The following is a 22,745-nucleotide window of genomic DNA, read 5'->3' on the forward strand; positions in this document are numbered from 1 at the left end:
AAATCGTTTCTGGAAAGTATTAGCGACTTTTAAGCTTAAACTTCATAAATATATTGCAATAAGCAAGTGTGATTCAATCAATGGATGGGAGTCTGAAGACACTGGGTCTGTTCCTAACGCTGCAATTAATTTGCTGTTTGGCCTCGGGCATAATGCTTCACTTCTTAGTTTCCCACAGCCATGAACGATGGTGTTGTGGGGGGGAAGAAGAGACATTTGTGCATCGGTGCCTTCTCCTCTCCGTGCCATGGCACGAACCCTGCGCTGCACCAGGGAGGTACCGGAGCAGCACTGCAGCTCCCTGACCCCACTGCTGAGCCTCCCTGCCGGCCCCTGCGCTCCTACGGCTCCGTCACTTCCAGAGGAAGAAGGAATTCCTACAGCTAAAAAGAGCTAAAGAAGTGCTGCTACAGCAGTCTTTGAACTACGCAACCGAACAGATCTCTTTTTCCTTTGTGTTTTGGGATGCTGTGACTTCACGAACTAAGCACCATGAAAGTGAAGCTCATATTTTTCCCAAATAGCCAAAATTTGCTCATGGATGTTTAATATTACAAGCAAAACAAAATGACTAGCTACTTCACTTGTTAGTCACGAAGGTGGTTCCTACTGGATCAGTAATGAAGACGCGAGAATTAATTTATTTGGGAGTCAGTAAGAGACTGATGAATCCAGCCCGCCGAGACAGGAGATGTAATTCTCTGTGTGTCTGAAGATACAAGCTCTTCACCCACGCAAATCCCTCTGGAAATGCACATTTGTCTCACTGAAGTGCAAGTTACCCACAGGTATCAACACTGATTGAACACTGTTCTGGAGCAGTAACGTTGGCTGTGGCATCGCTTGGCCGTCAGAGTCATCCGTCAGTCCAGTTCTCCACAGTCCCCATCCCTGAATGATACTGCAGCGACGACTCCCTCGACAAGGAAAAGCTTTGTGAGTACAGGAATTCGTTCGCCGCATTTAGGTGCGGAGAGGGGGGTTTTCTCTCGCACACAGACGGGTGCACCCTTTCCCTCGGGAAAGATGAAGAAGGAACGCGCTCCCGAACCTGAGACTGGGACAGCTGGTTGTAGACACTGAAGTGGCTGTTACCTGGTGGCTGCGAGCCTTGACCCGTGATGGACGGAAGCCGCGGCATCATGGTGGTGGCAGTAAAATGAGCAGGGAAAGGCTGGTAAGGGACAGTTTCCATTGTCTGAACACTGTAGCTGGTGTAAGGTGCGACAGAAGTCCACATATTGCAGCTCAAGGGGGGAGGTGGAGGCGGCAAGTCGTCAACCGTTGAGACACCAGCAATTTCAGCCCCAGAACTAGAGTACATGCACGCTTCCCTCGGTGTCACCTCGCTGCAATAAGAAGGGCTTAACATCTGCTGATCATACGGAGGCGGGGAACGGAAATAGTGATCGTCTCCTACAGAAGAGGAGGCTTCCAGGTAGGAGCGTTTGCAGGGCAGGTCCAGGTGCCGAGCGCTTTCTGCAAACAAAAAAAATTCATGTTCAGGAGCAGCTCCCAGAGCGACGGCGTTTAACAGCAATCTGCTAAGAGCCTGGGGTGGTTTTATGGAGTCCTCTTAGAAGCCGAGCATGCAGTCTGTGATTATTTCGCTAAACAACTGGTGCTCTTTTTCAGATTAATCCAGTTAAACCATTTTAGTTTGGAAAAACAATGTACAACATCAAAAAGACATTGTGTTGCAAATGTCAGGCTAATCCCCTCAGCCTCAAAGCATTCTGGTGACATTTATCAGGTTAAGTGAGTGACTTGGGCTACTATTCTCACATCAGAGATTACTTCACGTTCATCCAGATAACAGAGGTCCCTGACACTCTTGCAGTGTTACTCCTGACAAATTCAAGAAGTCTCTTAAAGGGTCTTATCGCAGCCTGCCTTCCTGTCATTACAAAAATGACTATACATTTCCCAGATATTCATGTCAAAAGCTGCAGAAATATTTCCAGATAAAGGAGCCCTTTCCCAGTCATCAGTCCCTCCCTCAGCTTTACGCTGAGAAGCTCTCGCCCCTCTCCTACCGATTACGATGACTGTGGCCATGTTTACCAGCAGCTTTCTGTTAGTTGTTAGGAATATTCTCTGGATGAATTAGTGAATTCATCTGCAGATTAAACATCTGCTAAAATTACACATTTGCCTTGCAGTCCTCATTACTGGTGGTGTTAGATTCTTCATTTGCCCATGATCAGAGGATTCTCACAGCTTAAATAAATTAGTGGCCAATGAGACATGCAAATAGAAGGATTTTTTTCTGGGCAAAATTTTTCCATTTAACTTAAAACATGCCATGATCTCATCTGATGCTGGACTAAAAGGAAGAGAATGTAGTTACAGCTCACTTAAACTTGAGAACTAGTGGATAAGAAGAAAGGGATGCTTACACACAGCTACCACAATGCCACTAATCTGCAGGCATCGAGGGAATTGCTGCTGGCTTCATCCTGGAAAAGTGCTGACTGTGTATAATTCCATTAATGCTAATGGCAGTGTCAGAACACCTCAGGATAGATGAGGCCTCCTCCAAACAATTAGCAATTCAGCTGATTCTAACAATGGATAATTTTCCAGCGTAGCTTCATGCCGTTTGAATTATGCATTCTGATTATTTTTTTCGGCTCTGACTCAGGAGTCTGAATTTGCCTTCTATGAGCCATAACTGCCCAAAACCCCAGCTCTTGGGCCCTGACCCTCCAAAACACTTTGACCACATCAGTATCTTTGAAGATCAGGGCCTAAGAAACTGATCCAAAACGAACTGGAATTAGTGATAAGTCTTTCAGTGCTCATGCTCTTAGGTTTATTTGCTGTAATATTTTTCTAGCTGTAAACTCGAGTTACCTCTTCTTTTTAGGCAGTGATAGAAGAGCCCTGAATCTCTCTGTGCTGTGAAGGTGTTGAGTGGCAGATCTTGAGTATCTGAAGCTGCAAATTGCATGTGAGCACCGTTCTCATACTGATAATGTTGAAGGGTCTGGTGATTCCCATGAAGTGGGTTAACATCTGGCTTTGTTGAAAGCTGGCCGTGACTGGACACCAACCTCTGCCTCATGATGCTTTTGGAAATTACTGGATATTCTTTGCTAAAAGAGGTGAGAAAAATTATCACCAGTTAGACAGCAATCAGCATTAACAGAAAGATGAAATATTAGTTTGGCTTCCCTAGAGCTTTCCATCCAGTGACTTCAACACCCTTTGCCAAATCTGATGAACTCACACTCATCACACTCTGCTGGGTGTGGGCAAGTATTACGACAACACACAGACCGTGCCACTGAATTCCAGGAAGAGCTTTTCAGGGGTATAAATGGCATTAAAAGCCCTAATGCCCTCAAGCACAAGAAAATGGGATGCCCCCACGGCATAGGCACCTTTTAACTGCTTCTCCAAAGAGGCGCGGCACATCAGTAGCAGAATGAGGATTAAAGCCCAGCTGTAAGGCTGTATTTCTGCACAGGGCACGGGTCTGAAGGGCGCGCTGGCTGGCTGCGTGTCGGACACCGCCTGCCCATAGACGCTGCCCGGGTTCAGTGCACCCATGCACACACACGTGCACAGGCGTGCACACTGCAGCAGCTCCCCGACCCCGATGAGCCGGGCAGGAGGCCGCCCCGCTGAGCACCTCCTCGCCGCCATCCCTCCTCGCGCCCCTCGGCTGTACCTTTGCAGTCGTGCCACGCGCAGGTCGCTGTCGTCGCTCCCCCTGAATCCCTTGGCAAAGGGGTTGTTTTCAATTTTCAGCTGGGTTATCTTTAAAAGAATGAAACCATAAAGCGTTTGAAAATAGATCAGACCAATAGGTGCAGCAGCAGGTCTGAGGCTGTAGGTCTCTAGGCGCCCTGCCCTGCGCGACACCCTGCGAAATGCAGAGTCCACGAGAGTTTCAGCCATCTAAAGACGTGGTGGCAGAGACGGCGTTTCTGCATTCAGCGCTGAGAGAGAAACTGAGCTGTGGAGTTCGGTGCTAGATCTTGCAGAAGCAGCTTTTAAAGCTGACAAAACTGCTGATTATGAACGAGGACAGGAATGCAAATTTCCTTAAGTCTGGGTCCTGTGTTCTTATTCTGGGCTCTTGTTAGCGAGAATGTATTTATCTGATTTAAAAGAGGATTTCCTACGTCTCCATGTTAGAGACCCCTATTCCTTACGGTGTGGCTCTCCCTCATTTCCATAACAATTTTATATATCTTTACATACAGTCATTTTTCCTCTGTGAAAAGGCTCAAATAGTGAATTGTCTTTGGGCAAGGGAAAGTTGCTGCCTTTTGCAAGAACTGCCTTTGCCCCCAGGAGCTGCAGTGTATTAAAAGGGTCAAAATGCCTTAGAATTGACTTAGACTAGACTTAATTTTGATGGAGCTCAGCGTTTGTAAGGGAACTGTGAAAGCTCTGCCATTTCTTGAAAACCCTGTTAAAAAAATTATGTGTGAAATTTCCTTTAAAAATATTCGCTAGTTCGTCTGTCTTACAGCCCCAGTAAATATAGTTTTCCCTCGCCAATCCTGCCACCCCATCCCTTCCCCGTATAAGGCAGGTACAAACCAAAGCCATACAGGAATGCCGGGAAAAGGTACTGGGTTGGCCAGTGAAAAAGGAAAATAAACCACGTCTTTAACAAAGGATTTTGTGAAGACAAACAGGTAGCGAACAAGATCACCTGAGAGGGTTTCAGGAGCTGGAAAATGCCAGAACAGCACCAGAACATTTGTAGGGACACAGGAGCTCCTAAAAATATCCCTTGTCTGCCTCCCAAAGAGATGTATGTGTGTATGCACACAAACGTGCGCCCAAGGCTCTTTGACAGCAGGGTTATAGACAGGTCTAACACATATCACGGACAGAACTGGTCAGAAACAGGTCTTATTAATGTCCTACCCTACTAACGGACATCAGTGGGTAGGATCATCTCCTTGGGCACCCGATTGTCACTGAAAAGACCTTCTCCGGGAGGAGGAGAGGTGACAGCGTGGCAGGACACTGGTGGGGAGGTGAGGACACGCATCTCCCTGCAGACCCACTGCCCTCGGGTCCCTTCTCCCTGCTAGCCAGCCGCGGGCTTGCACCAGCCTGCATCCGATTTTAGTGGCGAGGGTAACAAGCAAGTTCTGCGTTCGGATGATTTTGCAAGAGTGTTGCTATAACTAACACTTTTAGCAATGTTGAAAAATATCCCTTACCAAAAAACTGAGAAAACAGCTGGCCAGTATCTGTGATGGAGAAGGAAGGTGGTGATGTGAATTTAACCAGCCTCGAGGGCTCAAGCTTTTCCTCTCTGCTCCCGCAGCCCACAGTGGCTCCAGGGTAGCTCCCAATCAGCTGAGGAACCCCAAGAAGCGTAGGGCCCTTCCTAACCCGCAGCCCGACATCAGGTTTGTACATCTTAATTTAATTTTGTTATTTAGTGACCGTGGTTTTCCTCTGACATGAGCAGAATCAGGGCTTCGGTCCCTCCTTGTCACCTTCCCCTGGCTTCATCCAACCCATGAGGGAGTTTTGGGTAAACACCTACACCTTCCTCACGGATCTGTACTCACGGGTAGCCTCTATCATCAGCTTTCCAGCTCTGGGAGCCCGCAGTCAGCTCTGTAACCGAGACTCTCTTTTTTTTGTTTAGAAAGACGATTATTCGCAAGGACACATCTTGCTAGCAGGATATTACTGAGCTAAAAATAGTTCAGTGGTTTGTTTTTTCTAAAAGATACCCAGACCAGGTTTTTAATTGTTAATGCCTAAGAGAATAAGTAAAACCATTTGGTTATTTCTCTGAGGTTGTGATTTTCTCGAGATCACAGTGAGGTCGTGGTGAGACCTTCTGCCTCCTGCTCCTCTGCTGCAGACCGCCGTGCTCCCCCCCGCCGGGTGGCATCCAACCCCCCCAGCCCGCAGGTCACAGAGCAAGAGCTGGGCAGCACCGGGGCGGCCCCTCGCAGGGTCTTCACGAAAAAATTAGGGCTCGTCTGGGGCGTTTTCCCTAAATCTGTCAGGTCCACTCTGTGCTGCAACCCAGCTACCAGCCTCCCCCCAGCAGCGGTTGTACGGCAATGGCAGTGGAAGTATTAAGTTTATGAAGCACTTTGGGAACCTTAGGGATGAAAGGCACTATTGACACGTGAGACATTTTAAGTAGCTATTAAATAAGCTCTTTCGAGCCTTTTTGGTTAACCATGTTTGGGCAACTGGTCATTTTACACCAACAGCTACAGCTTTTCAAACAGGATTCACTTCAGTGTCCAAATAGGGACTTCTTTTTCCCCCCCCCCGTCTTTCCATAGCACACACATCCATGTTTCTGCTCCGAGTCTTTTAACTGGCTCACTAATTGCAAAATCTTGTGAGGACTCTATGCTTCAAGCATCAAAGGGCATACAGGCATCCTGCTTGGGAGGAAAAGGTCTGGTCAGATTATTGGGGAGGAAGAATTTCACATATGTTCCTGTTCCTGTAAGTATTTTCCTGTGAATGTGTAGAAAAGGAGCTGATACAGTAACACATGGCAGATTTCACATTCGGGGTGACACAAGGGCTCCGGCGGTGCTACTTCACTCTGCATCTTTATTTATGAATCCTGATGTACTTTAAAAACTCCAATTAATCCTCAAACAACCCTGCAGTCGGACTTCACCGTTAGGAAAACAGCAGGGGAGCAGGAGCTTGTGCAAAGGCAGGCAAATCGGCAGCAGGACTGAAAACGCAGCCTTGCCATCCCCTGCCCGGCATCCTCTCCTCTCCCTGCCCTGGTGACAGCACGCCCGCTGTCACGGGGAGGCGACAATTAACTCAAATTGCTGTCCATCCTGCTAGTAACCTGGGTTGGTAAAATCCTCAGACGGAACGCTACCCACTGCCGCCACTACCAACACGCTCAAAAAAGAAGAGAAGCCAAACCCTACAATACACGGGTATCTGTGACACACACCCAAAGCGCAGAACCAAGCCCTTTGTACTTTATAGTCCCCCCAAAACAAACCCAAACCCCCAAACCCCCTCCCGCCTTCATGTGCTAACCACAGAGCAGGCTCTTAGCTGCGTTTTTATGGTTACATTCCTCGTATGTCTCACTAAATACACATACTAGAATTACTTTTCACTGTAGATTTATGAGCAAGCTTTACTAGTCATTATTAGATTTGCTTGCTGTTTTGAATGACATCTCAGCGTTTATGAGCACGCCGATTCATTAGTGTCTGGACTCGCAGGGTTTGCCAAGATATTGTTACCCAACGATGTTCATGCTGCTCCTTAGCTGCATCCTCTGGCTCGTCACTCTTGTTTAATGCTTGCAGGGCTGGGATGGAAACTTGTCTTTTAAAGCAGGCATTTTCTGCTGCACAATAGCAGCGTAACAGTCTCTCCCCCTCCCTCCGAGCAAAGAGATCCTGCTCGTCAAAGCACAGCACCGCAGCGACATCGCTGTGCTGCTGCAATTTGGAAGCTCGTTTCGCAGCCGTCGGCAGCAGAGGGCTGCAAGTTGCAAAAGCCCGCAAGCAGAAATTAAGCGCCTTTAGCCGGAAAAGCAGCCTACCTTGTGATTCTGGTAGGAGGTCACCGATATAAAGGACGTCTCCGGAAAAACGTGGGTGCAGAAGGCTGTGTTCTTTGACCCAAAAGCATTGTTCTCATCCGCCTTCACAATATGCAGTCGTGGTTGGTATTTATGCATTGAATTAAGAATAATCTGAAAAACAATCGATGCTAAAGTGAGAAATCCAATTTAAAAAAAAAAAAGACAAGCCATAGCTATTTGACAGACTTTACTAGCAGGACACAAAAGCCCACTAGTGCTCAGCTTTAGCTTTGCTTTCAAATTAGAGGGGAAAATTACATTATATAAATGCACAGGAACCAAGACAGAAAAGGTATCTGCTGCTCTGGCAAGCAGAACTTAAAGCTTTCCTGGTAAACCCTCATTTTCTTGTTACTATTGGATAGAGTCAGTCTGGGTGGAAAAAAAGTCATAAATTTTTTTCCCAGCTCATGCTGAAGCTGTACAATATATATAATTCACCAGCAGACTGGTCCATAAAGGTTCCTAATAAATACTTTACTGAGCTGAAAAATACACAGTTTAGCAGAGGCAAAGAAAAAAAATCACAGAAACCACAGGGAAAAGAAAAAAAGCAAGCTATTTTTCTTTTATCTGCTGGTAAAAGAAAACTACAAAAGAGGAGATTTTTTTTTTTTTTCCTCCTGTTTGTGGTGCGGCTCCGCGCGGGTGGCTGGGGCACGGGCACGGGCACCTCTCGCGGCCACCCCGCGGCTTCTGCCCTCTTCTCGAGTCTCTGCGGGTGAGAGGCAGGAGCCAGGCAAGTGCTTTTTTACGGCAGGAGCTAGGGGAGGCGAGTAAGCGCTGAGGTCCAGCGGGGAGAGCACAGCCCGGGCTCAGGCCAGCGCAGGGCTCCTCTGATGGAGCATCGGGGCCGAGCGGGGCTGCCCAAGCGGGGAGCGGCTGGCCCGACCCCCGGCCATGCCGCCCGTCCCAGCCTGGCCCCGCAGCATTGCTCTTCCACAAAGAAGGGATGTGCCCAGATGCTACAGAAGAAAATGGTTTTAAGAAATGGAATTTCTTTTAAGAAATGGAATGCTTTTAAGAAAAGCCTTTATTCCTTTTACTGGGCAAAGAAGAAATGCTGCTTTCTTCTTGTTTTCTTGGCATAACCCTTTTCAATCTCTTCTTCCCTCTCCCAAAGTGGCTAATTGAGTCTGTCCTCCCCGAGCCCAGCTGGTCTTAGAGGCGAGGGGATCTCCGGCCAGGCTGACACCCCTCCCCTTACTGGGGTGCCCAAAGCAGCTAGCAAGGACATGTCCATCCACGACGGAGACACGGGCAAAGGGCCAAGTAGGGAAGACCACAATGGGTGGTGTCTTCAACTGGTGGTAGATAAATGGGTAGATGAGTGGGTGGGTGGGTGGATGGATGGGTGGACGGATGGATGGATGGGCGGACGGATGGATGGATGGACGGACAGATGGATGGATGTACACAAAGCAGCAGAGCAGCATCAGCTCACACTAATTGTGGCTTTAGCCAAATTTAAATGAGAATTATCAAGAAACAGAAGACATTTGCTCCGTGATCGGCGTTTGTGCTCAGGAACCCTTTCTATTTCGTGCCCGCCCGTGCTGAGGAGAGCTCGCAGTGGCGGCGCTGCTCTGTGCGCTCCAGCTGGGAGCTTGTGCTCTTTAAACCCCTTTGTCTGGCTGCACGTAACTCTGCCCACAGTAGCTGGCTGCATTATATACCACTTAAATGCAATTTTTATTGTTGACATTTTCCAGACAACCCTCCCTGCTCCCCAAGAGAGAGAATGAGGAATTTTTGGCATTTTATCAGCTTTGCATCAAGTCTCTTAACCACTTTGCGGCTGTTGATGTGCAGGGTGTAGATCTGAGAGGGTCGGCTCAGGTTTGGGTTCGGAGCCTTTTCTCTACTTTCATGTATCAGGCACTCGTAAAACAAAGCCAAGATGAATAACGCCAGAGGACGGAGACTTTCCTAAGAAGGGGCATTTTAATTTTCAATAATTAAGAGTTGAGCCAAGCTGATAAGTAATAGTTGTCTGGAGCAGAAGCTGGGGTGTGCTAAGCTCTCCTCACTGCCTGTCCCTGCCTGCCCAGGTCTAGCAAGGACGAGTGACTTGTCCCCAGAGTCAGAGCCAGTCAACAGCAGGACGAAGAAAACAATCTTAAATTGAGATTTCCAAAGGGAAAATTAGGAGCCCAAGTTTCGATATGGTCTGGATGAATAGTCTGTATTCCCCCTCCAAAGTAGTATCCACTGGGCTATAATGACCCCCTTAAAAATATTTTTCTTTTTTTTTTAATAACCTCTTTAAACCCAAGACGTCCAAACAATGTCCAACATGAGCAAGACGTTTCTTTTTGGAGCCTGATTCAGGAAAGGATTTTTGACAGATGCTCAAGGTTACAGTTGTGGCTGCAAACCTGCCTGGAGGTTCATTGTGAACTGCTTGATATCTGTGGGATGTTTGTGGGGAGGAAAAATCCCCTAAATGGCTTAATTTAGTCCACTGCATTTACAAGGTTGGGCATTTCTGTCCCTTGCACCAAAGGGAATATTTGCCCACATGTATCAGTGTAAGTGCCCGTTGGAAAGTGCCGAATTTCTTTGAGTGTGGGGACCATGAAAGGAGACCCCCTTGGGATGTGCCAGATCAAAGCCGAACAGCCATCACTGAGCACGAAACGTGATTAATAGATGTGAGAACCACAGAGCCCTGAGGTTAACTTCATCGAGTCAGTGTCCACAGATGCGGATGGGGAACAGCTTCCAGTAAAGCAAAGCCCCATAAAAATACGCCATTCTCATATGACGAAGAAAAAAAAAATCCCTTCAGCTATTTGGCAGAGCGGTCAGCATGTCAGATTGGGGATGAAAATGGGAAGTCGTGGTGCTGTTTTGGATGGCCTCCCTGCGCCTGCTGCATGGGTGATTTCTCACATCTTTTTTTCGGGGGGCAGCGACCACTGTCCGCATACTCGCAACCAACATTTCACAGGCTTGAAAGCAAGAACTCGTCTACAGAGGCTGTGTCTGCACACGCATCCTCCTTACTTGCGCTTGGTGTAAGGCTTGTGCATTCAAAACCCCTACAAATCATTCAAAAAAGCCTCCCAACCCTTAGCTGCAAAACACTGTGCCTGTGCGAAGCGAAATGCCAACAATTCAGGCTAAATAGTTTTCAAGGCTGCTGTGGAAAACTGGACACTGGCTAAAAATACACAAAACAAATGTAAATTCCACTCCGATGACGAACATCAGTGGAAAGATTAACTTAAAGAATTGTGTCAAAAATGAGAAGCATTTTAATTGACGGGACAGAGCACGGCTGCTGCTGGTCGGTGCTGGGCAGGCAGGGCTTCAGCAGCAGCACTGAGCGGGACAGAAGGTGATGTAGGAGCTCTCAGCCTCCAAGATGATGCTAAAACAATACCTTTATGTTTTCCTGCACTTATCTTTTCCATTGCCAGGGCACGGGGAGATTAAGTCAGTGTCAGACACTGTCACACACATTTTTAAATTGTTTTCGGTACAAAATGTAGGTAGTTTGAAATAGGTTAGCTACTAAAAGAGAAACGATGTTTGCCCTGGCTTGCCACTGAAAGGAGTTACTGGTGTATTGGTTAGAGGGGAATTTTAACGCGATAAAGGACAAGGATACAAAATTAGTAACGGAAACCTGAAAACAGTGTTTCTTGAGCAGCACTGAGGCACACTGGCTTAGTAACTGAAAGCCTCTCTCTGAAACTTGGTGATCTTGTCTATTTGCCTATGAAAGAAACAGCTCAGCTTACATGAAATGGCGGCATATTTAGGAGTCTAATAAATACAATTTTTTTTCTGTATTTAAAAAAAAAAAAAAAGAACAACAAAAGGTAAATCAAACAGATATCCCTACCGGAATCCTCAAATTAGACAGATAACCCCAAATTTAGGAAGTGGATATTGGCTTGACATCCCAACACCCGCCCTCATTGGGATGGCATCTCCCACCACTGCCACCCAAGCACGCTCTCTGCCTGGAAAATACACATTTTCAAGAAACAAAATGGCTGCTAAAAAATACCCATGTGGGTAACGGCAACCTTCTTTAAGAGCATCAGTGTGGATGGCACCAAAAGGCTGTAACGAACCGCCTGCGCTGCTGCCGGGACCCAACGGCAGGGACCCAACAGCGGGGACCCTCCTCGGGCTGCCCTGGGCGAGACCCAAACAGCTCCTCTAGCATTTGAGAAACATTTTACATCTCCCGCCTCCCAGGGCGGTCACCCTGATGCACAGCCTGAAGCTGGAAGGGATGCCTGCCCCTGCCCGCGCACACCCCCGCGCCGCCGCCTAACTCCGTTATTGCTGGCCAGAGAGGAGCCGAAGCGGATCGCGAGGGTGATGTCACTTCTACCCCCTCAACGTCGCACGTGCGGACCAGATTGCGAGCGAGATGAACTCCAAAGTCAAATGTGAGCTTACACAAACATCTTTTTTTCTTTTAATCGCCCCGTCTCGCTCCTTTGTGCTGATCACACAGTTGGCAGCTGGAACTTAAGCTGTAATATAGCTCAACCTCTTTATTTTTTTGGCATTCCCCAGTCAGCAACAAATGTCAAAAAAAATGGTGTCATTTGCCCCTTCCATTTAATTTTACTTAGGAAAACATACTCCTTTAGCATCTAATCTCGCACACTGCTGAGTAACGTCGGCTTCAAGGCTTGAAGACATTTGCCAGTTTGCAGGATCGGGCCCAGAGGCCAGAAGCTGAGCGGGGTAGTGGTACCGCATTGCTTGTCACAATGCAAACTTGCCTTGAAATCACCAGTAAAATGTATTTACTTTCATATGAAATTTGGGGAGTTGATTTAAGAGCGCTCCCTGTTTCGCCAAGGTATCAAATGTCATATGATGCAGTGGCTGTCATGGCAACTACCCTTTTTATATTGAATAGTAAATGGCTACGAAAAAGCCACATAATTTTATGGTTGCTCCCGGGGGATCACATAACTAATATAAAATCTCTCATTTTAATATATTTTCTGCTTCTTTCTTCCTTTCTTCTATTCTTTTTAAAGTGAAAAAGCCTTTGAGCTGAGGCTGGCCCTTGTCCCACACCGGGACATTGAGCTGGGGTGCGAAGGACCAGAACAAAAACCTGACGATTCAGTCTCCAGCATGGAGAAAAGAGCGCGTTAATCAACGAGGCTCTTCCAGAATCATAACCACTCCTGCAGTTCACCTCGATTAATATTTAGAGCATTTGATGGTATAAGCCATCCCAAACCGAACTGTTCTTTACGAGTAAACGGTTCAGAGATGCCACACAGCATCAGTGCAGGAGTCGCCCCAGCTGCGCTGCCCGGGGTGAACGGGACGTCTCCAGGGACCGATGACGGGAGTGCAGTGCCACCGCCCCGGGACAGCTGCCCTCGCTGCATCCACCTCAGGAGCTTGCAGAGATGCATCACCCCAAAGCAAGCAGCTAAAATCATAGAATCATTTCGGTTGGAATATACCCTTAAGATCATCGAGTTCAACCAAATAAAACACCGTATTCACAAAACCTTTACAGCAGCTAAAAGGCGAGCTCTAAAATGATCCTATTTATTTTCAGCCATCTCCAGGAATCTATTCACCTTGCTCTGCTCACAGCTGGGCCGCCTCGCGGAGCCGCCCGGGGCAGGGCCGTGCAGCAGTACCCCACCGAGGGGGGGGAACGGGCTCTTTTCAGCTGGCCCCAGCCCTGAAGCCGGCCGGGCTGCTCCCCGCCGGGCTGCCGGAGGAGGAGCCTCCCAAACCCACACGTTTGTCCTGGCAATCCGCACAATGGGGAAAAAAAGAAAGGCTGGAAAATCCTGGGAAAAGATTCAACATGAGCTCAGACAAATTGTTCCTTACGAGAGGGCCAAAGCTGCGATTTTTATTTTTTTTTTTCCCCCTCGGTCGTTTTTCATCTAGGATCAGCTGAAATTCGTGGTAGTGTTTCCTGGCCTTGCGATACAGCTTTGGTGTGGAGGAGAAGTCCACCTCCACACGAGCTCATGAGCATTTCTGAGTGGACGGGACAGGGCGGACCCCGGGTGTGTGATCCTGGGACATCCGCTGGTGTGCGAGGCAAAGCAGCCCCTGCACCCCACCCCCCCACCCCCCCACCCCTGCTGCGTGGCCTCGTGTCACCCGTGGACGCAAAAGGTCTTTGGCAAGCCGTGACATCTTCACTTGGCCTTCTCCAGGCCAGCTCCCCGCCCAAGACTGGGAGATGTTTTCAGGATCTGATTCTAGTTAAACTTTACTAAAACCCACTGCATTTGACTCATATAAACCAGCAATGTAACAACAAAAAGATTTAACACAAGAGATGTAAATCTTCTTTTCAACCAAGAACTCCACTGGTCGTTTCTTACTCAGCTATTTAAATTGCACACTCGGATCTATTCATCCCTGCAAAACACATGCCATCCCCAGCGGCACACAGCTCCGCTCCTTTCTTTTTTTTGCAGGAACAAAGCAGACAATGTAAAACTTCATGTTGGGCTTTATAATTCATTTGGGCACCACTATTTCTCAGATCAGCTGTAAGACAATTCCTAAAATGGATGGTTAAAAAAAAAAAAAAAAGAAAAAAGAAAAGAACCTTTTCATGGATATTCTTTCAGCAGAAGACTTAGTGATGCTCCAGAAAAATTGACTTCAAATTTAGGGCTGGACAAAAGGTTTTTTTCAAGTTTTAAATGGACTGAGAAAAAGGTAGTTTAGTAATGAAAGACATATATATATATATATGAAATTCTTATATTTTTCTTATATTATATATAATATATATAAGAAATATATATAAAAGAAACCATATATATATACACACACAAAAGAAATCTTTTTTATAGATATATACACACACACACACACAAGAAATTTTTAGCTGAGAATAAGGATGTGAAATTTCTCTCTTGCTACAGAGATACCACGGCACTGCTCTAAGTGAGGACAAGCGGGGTGCAGCCAGCGAGGCTGCGTCTCTTCCCACCAGCCAGGACTTTGCCTGGGAGCTGCCACAGCCCCATCCCTTCGGCCGCAGGCAACCCAGGGCTGTGGGGAGGCTGCCACCGGGGCGGCACGTAAACCTCATACCAGCACGCGGCAAGGAAACTGCTCGGCCACAAGTCATAAAGCAAACAAATAAAAAAAAATTCTAAATAAAATTTAGGGTTTCGTAAGTTTACTAGGACATCAACCTATTTAAAGTGCCTGAGTGCGCCTGACGAGCAAAGACAGAAAAATGCCAAAATTGAGGTAATAGAAAAATGAGAGGGGAAACCTCAAGACTAGGGGAAAAATCCTGGCTTTCAGTGATAATCAAATAAAACCAAGTGTGCAAATAATAAATCTGGAGAGAAATAACAAATTCCTCAGCATTAAAGAGTAAAGCCAGTAAATAGCAGACTTGGGTCAAGAAATCCAGGAATATCACTTAAAATGCTATCACAAGTGACAGACCATCTATAATACCCTGTAGCTTTAAACCTCAGTAGGTTACATCTCAGGAACTAAAATAACCCCACACTTTAAAAGCAGATAAAGTCCACTATGGCAATTAAACGCTCCATCAGCAGCCAAGGAGCGAGGTAGGTACAGGGTATGTAACATAACCAAGCTCAGCAATACTGTGCTGGGGGGGGGGTTAAATTAAATCTCTACTGTTATTTGCCACAGTTGCCACTTCTAATCTTCATTTATTACTTGTCTTGTTTTTTTTCCACAGGAATATGTTTATATATTCTGTAAAAAAGAAAATAATTTCCAATTGATCTGGTCCCAGCTGAAGCCTGCCAGAAATACTGATGTGATGCTATCGCCCTTTCCAAGCTGGCCTGGCTGCAGAAGCCCATGAGAAAGGCTGATTCCTCTGGCAGAGATTTAATTTCAGTGGATTGATTAACAACAACAACAACAAAAGCAGAACCCCCTGATGTGATGTGCTTGCTCCTCTGCCGTTTTCCACCGTTACTCCACGCCCATGAGCGCTGGCTTTACGTGGCTCTGCGTGTTCACAGCCTGCCTAAAATCAGGGGAAGAGGGGGCCTGAGAGTAAGATAGGGTTTTCTTCCAGATATATTGCATCTGGTGAGACGGACTTCCCTCGGAGCTGCCATCCAGCTCATTAATAACTCCTCTGGATACTCAAAACCCCATTCAAAAGGTCCTCAGGAGAAAGATCCAAGCAAAGTTGGGCTCCCGCACTGCCAGCACGTCTCTGGAGACAGCTCAGGAGCCACCGACCCGCAGCCCTCCCCGATGCCGTACCAAAAGCTGGCACTCTTCATGGCCCGTCTTCTCACCGATGCCTGAAAGGCATCCTCATGTCCTCCCTACCCACCATGTACAGAGTGTAAAGCCAAATTATAAAGTCTGCCCTAATTAACAGCCTCTGCTTCTTTGCAGCACTTAACCCTTGCTGGGCGGTTTCTAGCCCTTGCTGCTCATCCTCACTGCCCCTTAAGGTACATTCAGTACATTATTATGTACCATTAGCAGGAGGGCTGGCTGCGTCGGCAGGTTGTTGGCTGTCGGGCACGGCACGCCGCCCAGTGCTGCGGGCACGGCGGGGCAGGCAGCCCCCGTGCCCCACGCAATCCCGTGGGAGCAGGACCCTTCCTGGCACCCTCGCCAGCTCTGCCCACTGCTCAAGCCCAGGGCAGCACTTGCAGGGGTTTCAGGGAGCCAGGGCTGAGGGCCTGAGTGTGCCGTGGGGTTATTACGGCTATCTGCGCCACCACCGTGCCCCAGGCACTCGTGCGCAGCACTGCAAGCAGAAAAGAAAAGAGACGATTTTTCCTTCAAAGAGCTGCCAGTCTCAGCAGCTTAAACAATACTTTGAGCCAGGAGATGAAGAAAAGCCCGAACAGCGAAATAACAAAAAAGCCTGATTAACTGAAACGAGTCGTACAGGAGAACAACCTCACCACAGGTCTGAGCCGAAGCCCCTGAGCAAACCCCCCGTGCCCCTTGGGCGGCTTCACACTCGCCCTGAGCATCCTTCACCTGCCGGGGCTGGGAGCGGGAGCTGCCCGCGCCACCCCGCAGCTCGCCGGCCATACGGACCGTCTCACGGGCGCCCTCCACCCTGCTGTTTACATATTTTAAACCTCTGAAGAAAGTGGAATTCCATTCATGAGCATTTATCACTACGGAGATACTCATCAGGACTTGCTCAATATTTCCCCATATGCCCTGAACTAATCTGAAAGAAATACAAGTATTATGTTATCCTTTCCAATGGAGAGGTTATTTTTGTGCGTCATCTACAGTTGCTATTAGCCAACCAATCCGTTAGCACTTGCAATGATATAACCTGGTTCATGGTGAAGGAATCATTCCCATTTTTCACCTGGAAAACGCAGCTAGGTGCTTCTCAGGCAGAATACACTGGGAATGGATAAGGGATGTGCCAGCCTTGTGCAGTTTGCTGACACTTAAGAAAATACCTTTGTCTCCGCAGACAGACTATATGCAACTGCCTATTATTCATTTGGCATTAGAAAGGAAAGCATCAGCTCTGCCAGAATCACTAACGCTGTCACTCACCAGCCCCACGTAAATCAGAGGCTCTATCAGGCTGATTATCTCCACGTGTAAAGATTTGACAATACGTAAATTAAGATTTTACTCTAAGCATAGGTGGCTTACAATGCTTTCTTTAGGATCAGATAGACCTCGCCGTAGCTAAACATTACAGCGGCTGCTGATTTCTTAATCCATTCTCAACATGAACATTCCTCAGTTGTTAAGCCTGGTGTGAAAGAAGCCTTTCATGGTCGAAAAATCCCCCAAGAGGAAAATATACAGCCCACATTTTCAGACCGTGGTGCGTGAGCTGGGCACAGGCTTACCTGCCACAAAACCTGCTCAACCAGAGGGGTTTGCAAGCAGATTACAGAGCTCTGCACTTATTTTCTTCTTATTTAAAATCGACGTGTTTTTCTGTGTCTGCATTGAAAAATGCCTCCCATACCTCCGACTGTAACTAATAATTTACCACAATAGATAAGTGGCCAGTGGAAGAAGCAGGAGCATGGTTTTTGAGACCGAAGAGGAACGGTTCGTGACTGTTTTTTATGGGCTTGGTGTCAGAAAGCGAGGCTTTCCAGCGCCGCCTGTAAGGCATCCCCTCCCGCCAGCACAGTAAATAATCTTCAGTCTAATTCCGTGGATTGCAGCAAGGGCTTCAGCTCCACGGCTTATTAATTAAGCTGTTTAATTTACTTATTTTAAGCCTCAAATGTACCTACACTTCTCTTTATGAACTCTGTGGGGCTGCTTGTCCCTGACATTAAGCAGCTATTACAGCGCACAGAGTCAGGGCATGGATTCATTTATCAACGAATCCATTGAAATAATGTGAAATTTCTGCCCGTCTGTTTTTCAGGTAAGATCCCAGGTGCCCAGGAGCCATGCTCAGAGGAGCTGCGCCCCACGTCGTGATGTGTTTGCCCTTCAAACCTGCATCCCCACTACGCCACGCGGCGTAGCTGCGGACGGGGACGGAGCCCAGCAGCCTGTCGTGCTCCCGCTGCGTCTGCGGCCGCGAGCCCATAAAATCCACCACGTCCTTCTCGCAAGACCCCCATAACACCACGCACACCCCAGCCTGACCCCCAGGATCAGCTCCCCATGCTCGATGTTAACCGGTAGGCGAACAGGCAGAGGAGCTGGAAGAGCTCTTTTCTTTTTTTCTCCCAAATAAGTGTCTACCAAAAAAAATGGTTAATCCAGAAAACGAATATTTACCGCAAAGATATTTTGCCGTGCGCCTCTCCCCTGCCTCCTCACCCCTCCTGCCCCCAAGCAGCAAGCGGTTTCTGTCCGAGCCCCCTGCATCAGAGCACGGCAGGGGCTGGAGGAGATCGCTCACACGCAGCAAAGAGCTGCGGGCAGGGCCGGGCTCTCTGGGATTTTGGGATGCCGGGAGGAGCTGGAGCCCGGGACGGTGGGAGCCAGGTAGGAAGCCCGGTGCCACGACACCTGCAGATGCCCGCAGCAGCCGAGGGTGCCAGGGAGGGGGAGCCGGCGCAGCTCTGGCTGGGCAGCTGCCCGCATACCAAAAAAAGCACCAGCGGCAGCCTGCAGAAATCATCGCTCTGCGTGGTTTTGAGGTTTGGAGAAAATCAAAGACAAAAGGAAATGGCAGGCAGGCTTCGCTGGAGCATGAGAAGGCAAACAAACCCTGTGGGTTTTCTGACCTGTTTTTCTCAGGGAGCTTTAAGAGAGCACTTGCAATTGCTGGGAACAAATTCCTAGAAATGAGACGCTGTTATTATTCATAATGGGATGCCTTCACAGGCAGGGCTGGGAGGACTGTGCCGTGCCGGGCAGACACCTCGCAGGCACTGCCTGTCCCAGGGACATCAGCCACCCATGAAACAGCAGAACAGTTTTCAGGCTGAGCTGCTAGGAAAGCTCACACCTGCCTGGTAGAGAGCCCAGGTCTCCTCCACGTGCACAGCAAAAAGTGGAGTACCGCTTCTCTAAAGCAGATGATTAATTTAGAAGCCTAACGAGGAACTGCCCGAGAAGGGGCTAAATCCCATTTAGCCAGGCAGGTTGTCAGTGCCTGAACCGCACGGCGACCTCGGCACTTAGAACAGGTTATTCCGGGCATTTTCCCAGCAGCGTGAGACAGAGCGTGCTGGGGCTGTGTGTGAGGCAGGACAGCTCGCGTGGCACGAGGGGACTGAGCAGGGCTCGTTTGGAGCATGGTCGCTGCATCGTGCTGCAGGTAGCACCCCAAAAAGCAAACCGGGGTCCGCTCTGTGTCACTAGGGAAGCTTTGTGGGAGGACAAACAGGCTGTTTATTAAAGGGGGGCGGGGGGGGGGGAAATCTTCCCTGTTAAAATGCAGTGTTAAAATCGCAGTTAAAAATGACAAAGTCAGGAAAAGCAAACGTTTAAAGTTGCAAAACCAACACTGCACATCCTGTTTGTTTTACAGCCACATCGAACATCCTGTATGTTTTATGGTTTACATTTTACAACGTAAACAGTCATATATTAAGCTACACAGTTAACCAAGAGAAAAACACGGGAGTAAAAAAATGCCACGTGCAAAGCAAGCAGGTCGGTACGGCTGCTGACACCAAAACGTCGGCATTTGTGGGCTTTATGTAATTTTTACTGTGCAACCCTTAACGCAGTTGTTTTCATTTCATTTCCGTGGTACTTTCCCCCTTAAAGAAGAGTGAAGGGGCGAGATCGCCTGTGATTAATAACGTCAGCATTAAATGGTCCTGATTAGTCTTTGAAGTTCACACATGTTTCATTGGGGTCAGCAGGTTGGGGAAGAGGGTCAGTTCCCGGCGCTGCTGATGGCTTCGCGCAGGGCTGGGTTATCACCGTGTCACCCTGCCAGAGCCCAGCTCTGCTGCGGCACCGCGGCAGCGACGCGCGAGATCGGCACGTTTGCTTTTTGAAGCTCGAAATTTGGAGAAAATTACAAATGCAGCAAAAATCCTGAATTTTTCACAGCTTTTTAAGGTAGTAGGGTCACCCTGCCTCTAGAGTCAACCCCATAAAGCTCCGTCTCATTTAGCTGAGTCAGAATCGCACTCTCTGTACGGCTTTTAGGTGGCATCAGGACAATTGACTCCACATGAAAACCTGCTCTTTAGAGGCTTGATCATTTTGAGCAAGACAGATACACCCCTCCTCCCTCTGCACCCCTCTGCAGGACCTTTTCACAGCCTCCCTCACCCCCCAAACTGCTGCTGCTTAAAAGACTGGCAGGTTAAAAACCACATTTGATGATACAAAGTAGATTCCTTTACCTATGGTACTAGGAGGAGCTGATGGCACTAAACCTAAAAGGATTTTAAACTCTATCTTCCCTTCCTCCAGCCAGCAAGGTTTGTTTATTTTTACGTGACTTTCAGCTCGGACAGTGCAAACCAGACAGGTCCATATTTTTATATGCATCATCCAAGCACTCGTTTGGCCGGCAGGCTGGAAGGCCCCTTGTGCTCAGTTATTAAATGCACTGTGGTAGATAACTGTGTACTTCCCCCTTCTGCATTCGCAATACACATGAATTAAGATTTTCCAAATAAAATGCTTCATCTTTTATACGGCTGCCAAAGCCAGCTTGGAAAACAGTGAGTTTATGCAACTTGTCTCTGTGAGCTGTATGTACCGCGCGCAGCAACAGCCGGGCTGAAAACCCCACAGCGCTGCCTGGAAAGTTCCTGGGCAGAAAATAAAAGGTCGGTGGCATCCGGCAGACAATGACTAAGCGAGTCAGAGGCTGCATTTCCAAGAGCAGGGAAGCACGCAGGCAGCAACTGCAGCCCCCCTCCCTCAAGTATTAAACTCTCCCCCACCCAACTGCAGTGGCAGCACAAAATAAATATTGTTCCTCGTTATTAAATTAACTGCGACATCCCAACCAGCATCCCAGTCCAGACACAAATTCGTTGTCGCGGGCCCACCTCTGACCAAAACCCTTGCAGAACATCTCTCTTACATGTCCAAAGGGATCCAGGTGGTTGTTGGTGAGTTTTAGCTTCTGAAAGGACACCAGCTGCCGCATCCAGTGTGCTCCCGTGGCGGGTGAGTCGGGGTGCACGTACAGCCGCCCCGGCATGGCCGGCTCTGCCTTCCCAGCCACCATCCTGCAAACACAGCGGTTACAGATTGCATCACCTCGGCAGCGGTCGCCAGCCCGGACGTAGGAGAGCGTTTTTTGTCCTTGAACTCAACCCAGCAACCCTCCCGCCAGCCCTGGAGGGACACGCTGGGGCACGGGGGCTCGGAGAGGCTCCTGCTGCTCGTGGGGTTTCAGGGTTCCTCGTTTCAGCATCGCAGGCTGGCAGAGTAACCTCATCTCTGCTCCCGTGCGGCATTTCCTTGGGGCAGTGTCTCTACATGGCAGTTGTATTGGCATTGGTCAAGGAGGAAATCTCGTCTGGGTTTTTGGAGAGGGCAAAGCCTTCAAAGGCCATTCTGCAAGGGGAGACGGTCTCCCACACTTCCCCAGGAGAAGGTACCTGCGAGCAGAAGTGGGTACCGGCATGGGTGCACCCTCCGCAGCCATGCAGGGCTCCTGCAGCCCCCCAGCCGGGCGCAGCTCCGGTGGGAAGGGGCTGCTCCCTGCTCCAGAGCTGCGTGCTGGCACACGGTGCTGCCCCTCGTACCCTTCTGCCGGCTCCCATTGCCCCCACGCCAACACCACCAACAACTCTCACGGACACAAGACCCAGCCATGAGACATCACTTAACAGCAACTCCCCCATTACTGTGCATTGTTCTCCGCTTATAAAACACCAATAAAAGCAATATTACCAAAAACAACAGAGACTTTCCAGCAGCAATAAAATGAAAAGGGGAAACAGCTCTAGGGCTGGCAAAAGCTAAATTAAACAGAGTTAACAACTATCCATCATCTAGGGCTTAATGGTTAAAACACAAAGTGGCCGCCACGCCACGGAGGCCCTCAGTCCGCTCCTCTTACCCAGCGGCACTCCAGGACAAAAGCGAACGGAAAAGGGATTTTTTAGAACTAGAGCAGCCCTAATGTGCAAGTAAATTATTACAGTTTTATAGGATGTCACCAGGCTCACTCCCATTAAGATGACTACGAAGTTTTCCATTGCTCGTCTTTTCAGCAGGCAGCAGGCAGTGGAAGGGTTTGGGAAAAGCACAGCGAATAGTCGCAGCGAGGGAGGCCGCTGGGTGTATTTGGGGTAAAAAATCAAAAGAGAAAACAACATGCTTCCTTCGTCAGAAAGCAAAAATCATAGCTGCCTCTTGGGTAAGTAACTTACTTAAAGGCACAGGGAAGGGAAGAATAACAGAAGAGAAAGAAACTCCAGAGGAAGAATGAATTAAAAGAAAAAAACCTCTAAACTGGATCTGGCATTGGACTGCGATAGGGGGAATCGCTGCTCCCTTCGTCTGCCGGATCAGCGTGGCTGAACCAGGGCTCTGAGTAAACCACCCCACGTTTTGCTTTATAGCCGATCGCCTAAAAGCACAGTATTACTATAGAAGAAAGGAATTTAAAACTTTCCTTGACTCATGTAGATATCTAATTTTTAAGGCCAAAATGGAGCATTAGATCATCTAGTCCAGCCTCTGGTATGATGCAGGCTGTGGCTTTACCTTCTTACACCTGCACGTGGCCAGATAACCTACGCTTGGCCTAAAGCATCTCCTCTGAAAAGACATCTAATCTTGA

At 48.3% G+C, this 22,745-nt stretch overlaps 1 protein-coding gene across 1 annotated transcript in view; it reads right to left on the reverse strand.

Moving 5' to 3' along the window:
- Positions 1 to 856: 856 nt before the first annotated feature.
- Positions 857 to 22,745, reverse strand: part of TBX4 (T-box transcription factor 4) — a 41,037-nt gene continuing 19,148 nt past the window's right edge. Inside the window, exons 5-9 of the mRNA XM_076354527.1 lie at positions 21,033 to 21,180; positions 7,538 to 7,690; positions 3,677 to 3,765; positions 2,857 to 3,098; positions 857 to 1,479 (exon numbers count right to left, since the gene is read on the reverse strand). Coding sequence (XP_076210642.1) covers positions 857 to 1,479; positions 2,857 to 3,098; positions 3,677 to 3,765; positions 7,538 to 7,690; positions 21,033 to 21,180 — 1,255 coding nt within the window. The remainder of the gene's footprint in view (positions 1,480 to 2,856; positions 3,099 to 3,676; positions 3,766 to 7,537; positions 7,691 to 21,032; positions 21,181 to 22,745) is intronic.

This window comes from Aptenodytes patagonicus, chromosome 17 (genome assembly GCF_965638725.1).
Source record: "Aptenodytes patagonicus chromosome 17, bAptPat1.pri.cur, whole genome shotgun sequence".
Classification (NCBI taxonomy): domain Eukaryota; kingdom Metazoa; phylum Chordata; class Aves; order Sphenisciformes; family Spheniscidae; genus Aptenodytes; species Aptenodytes patagonicus.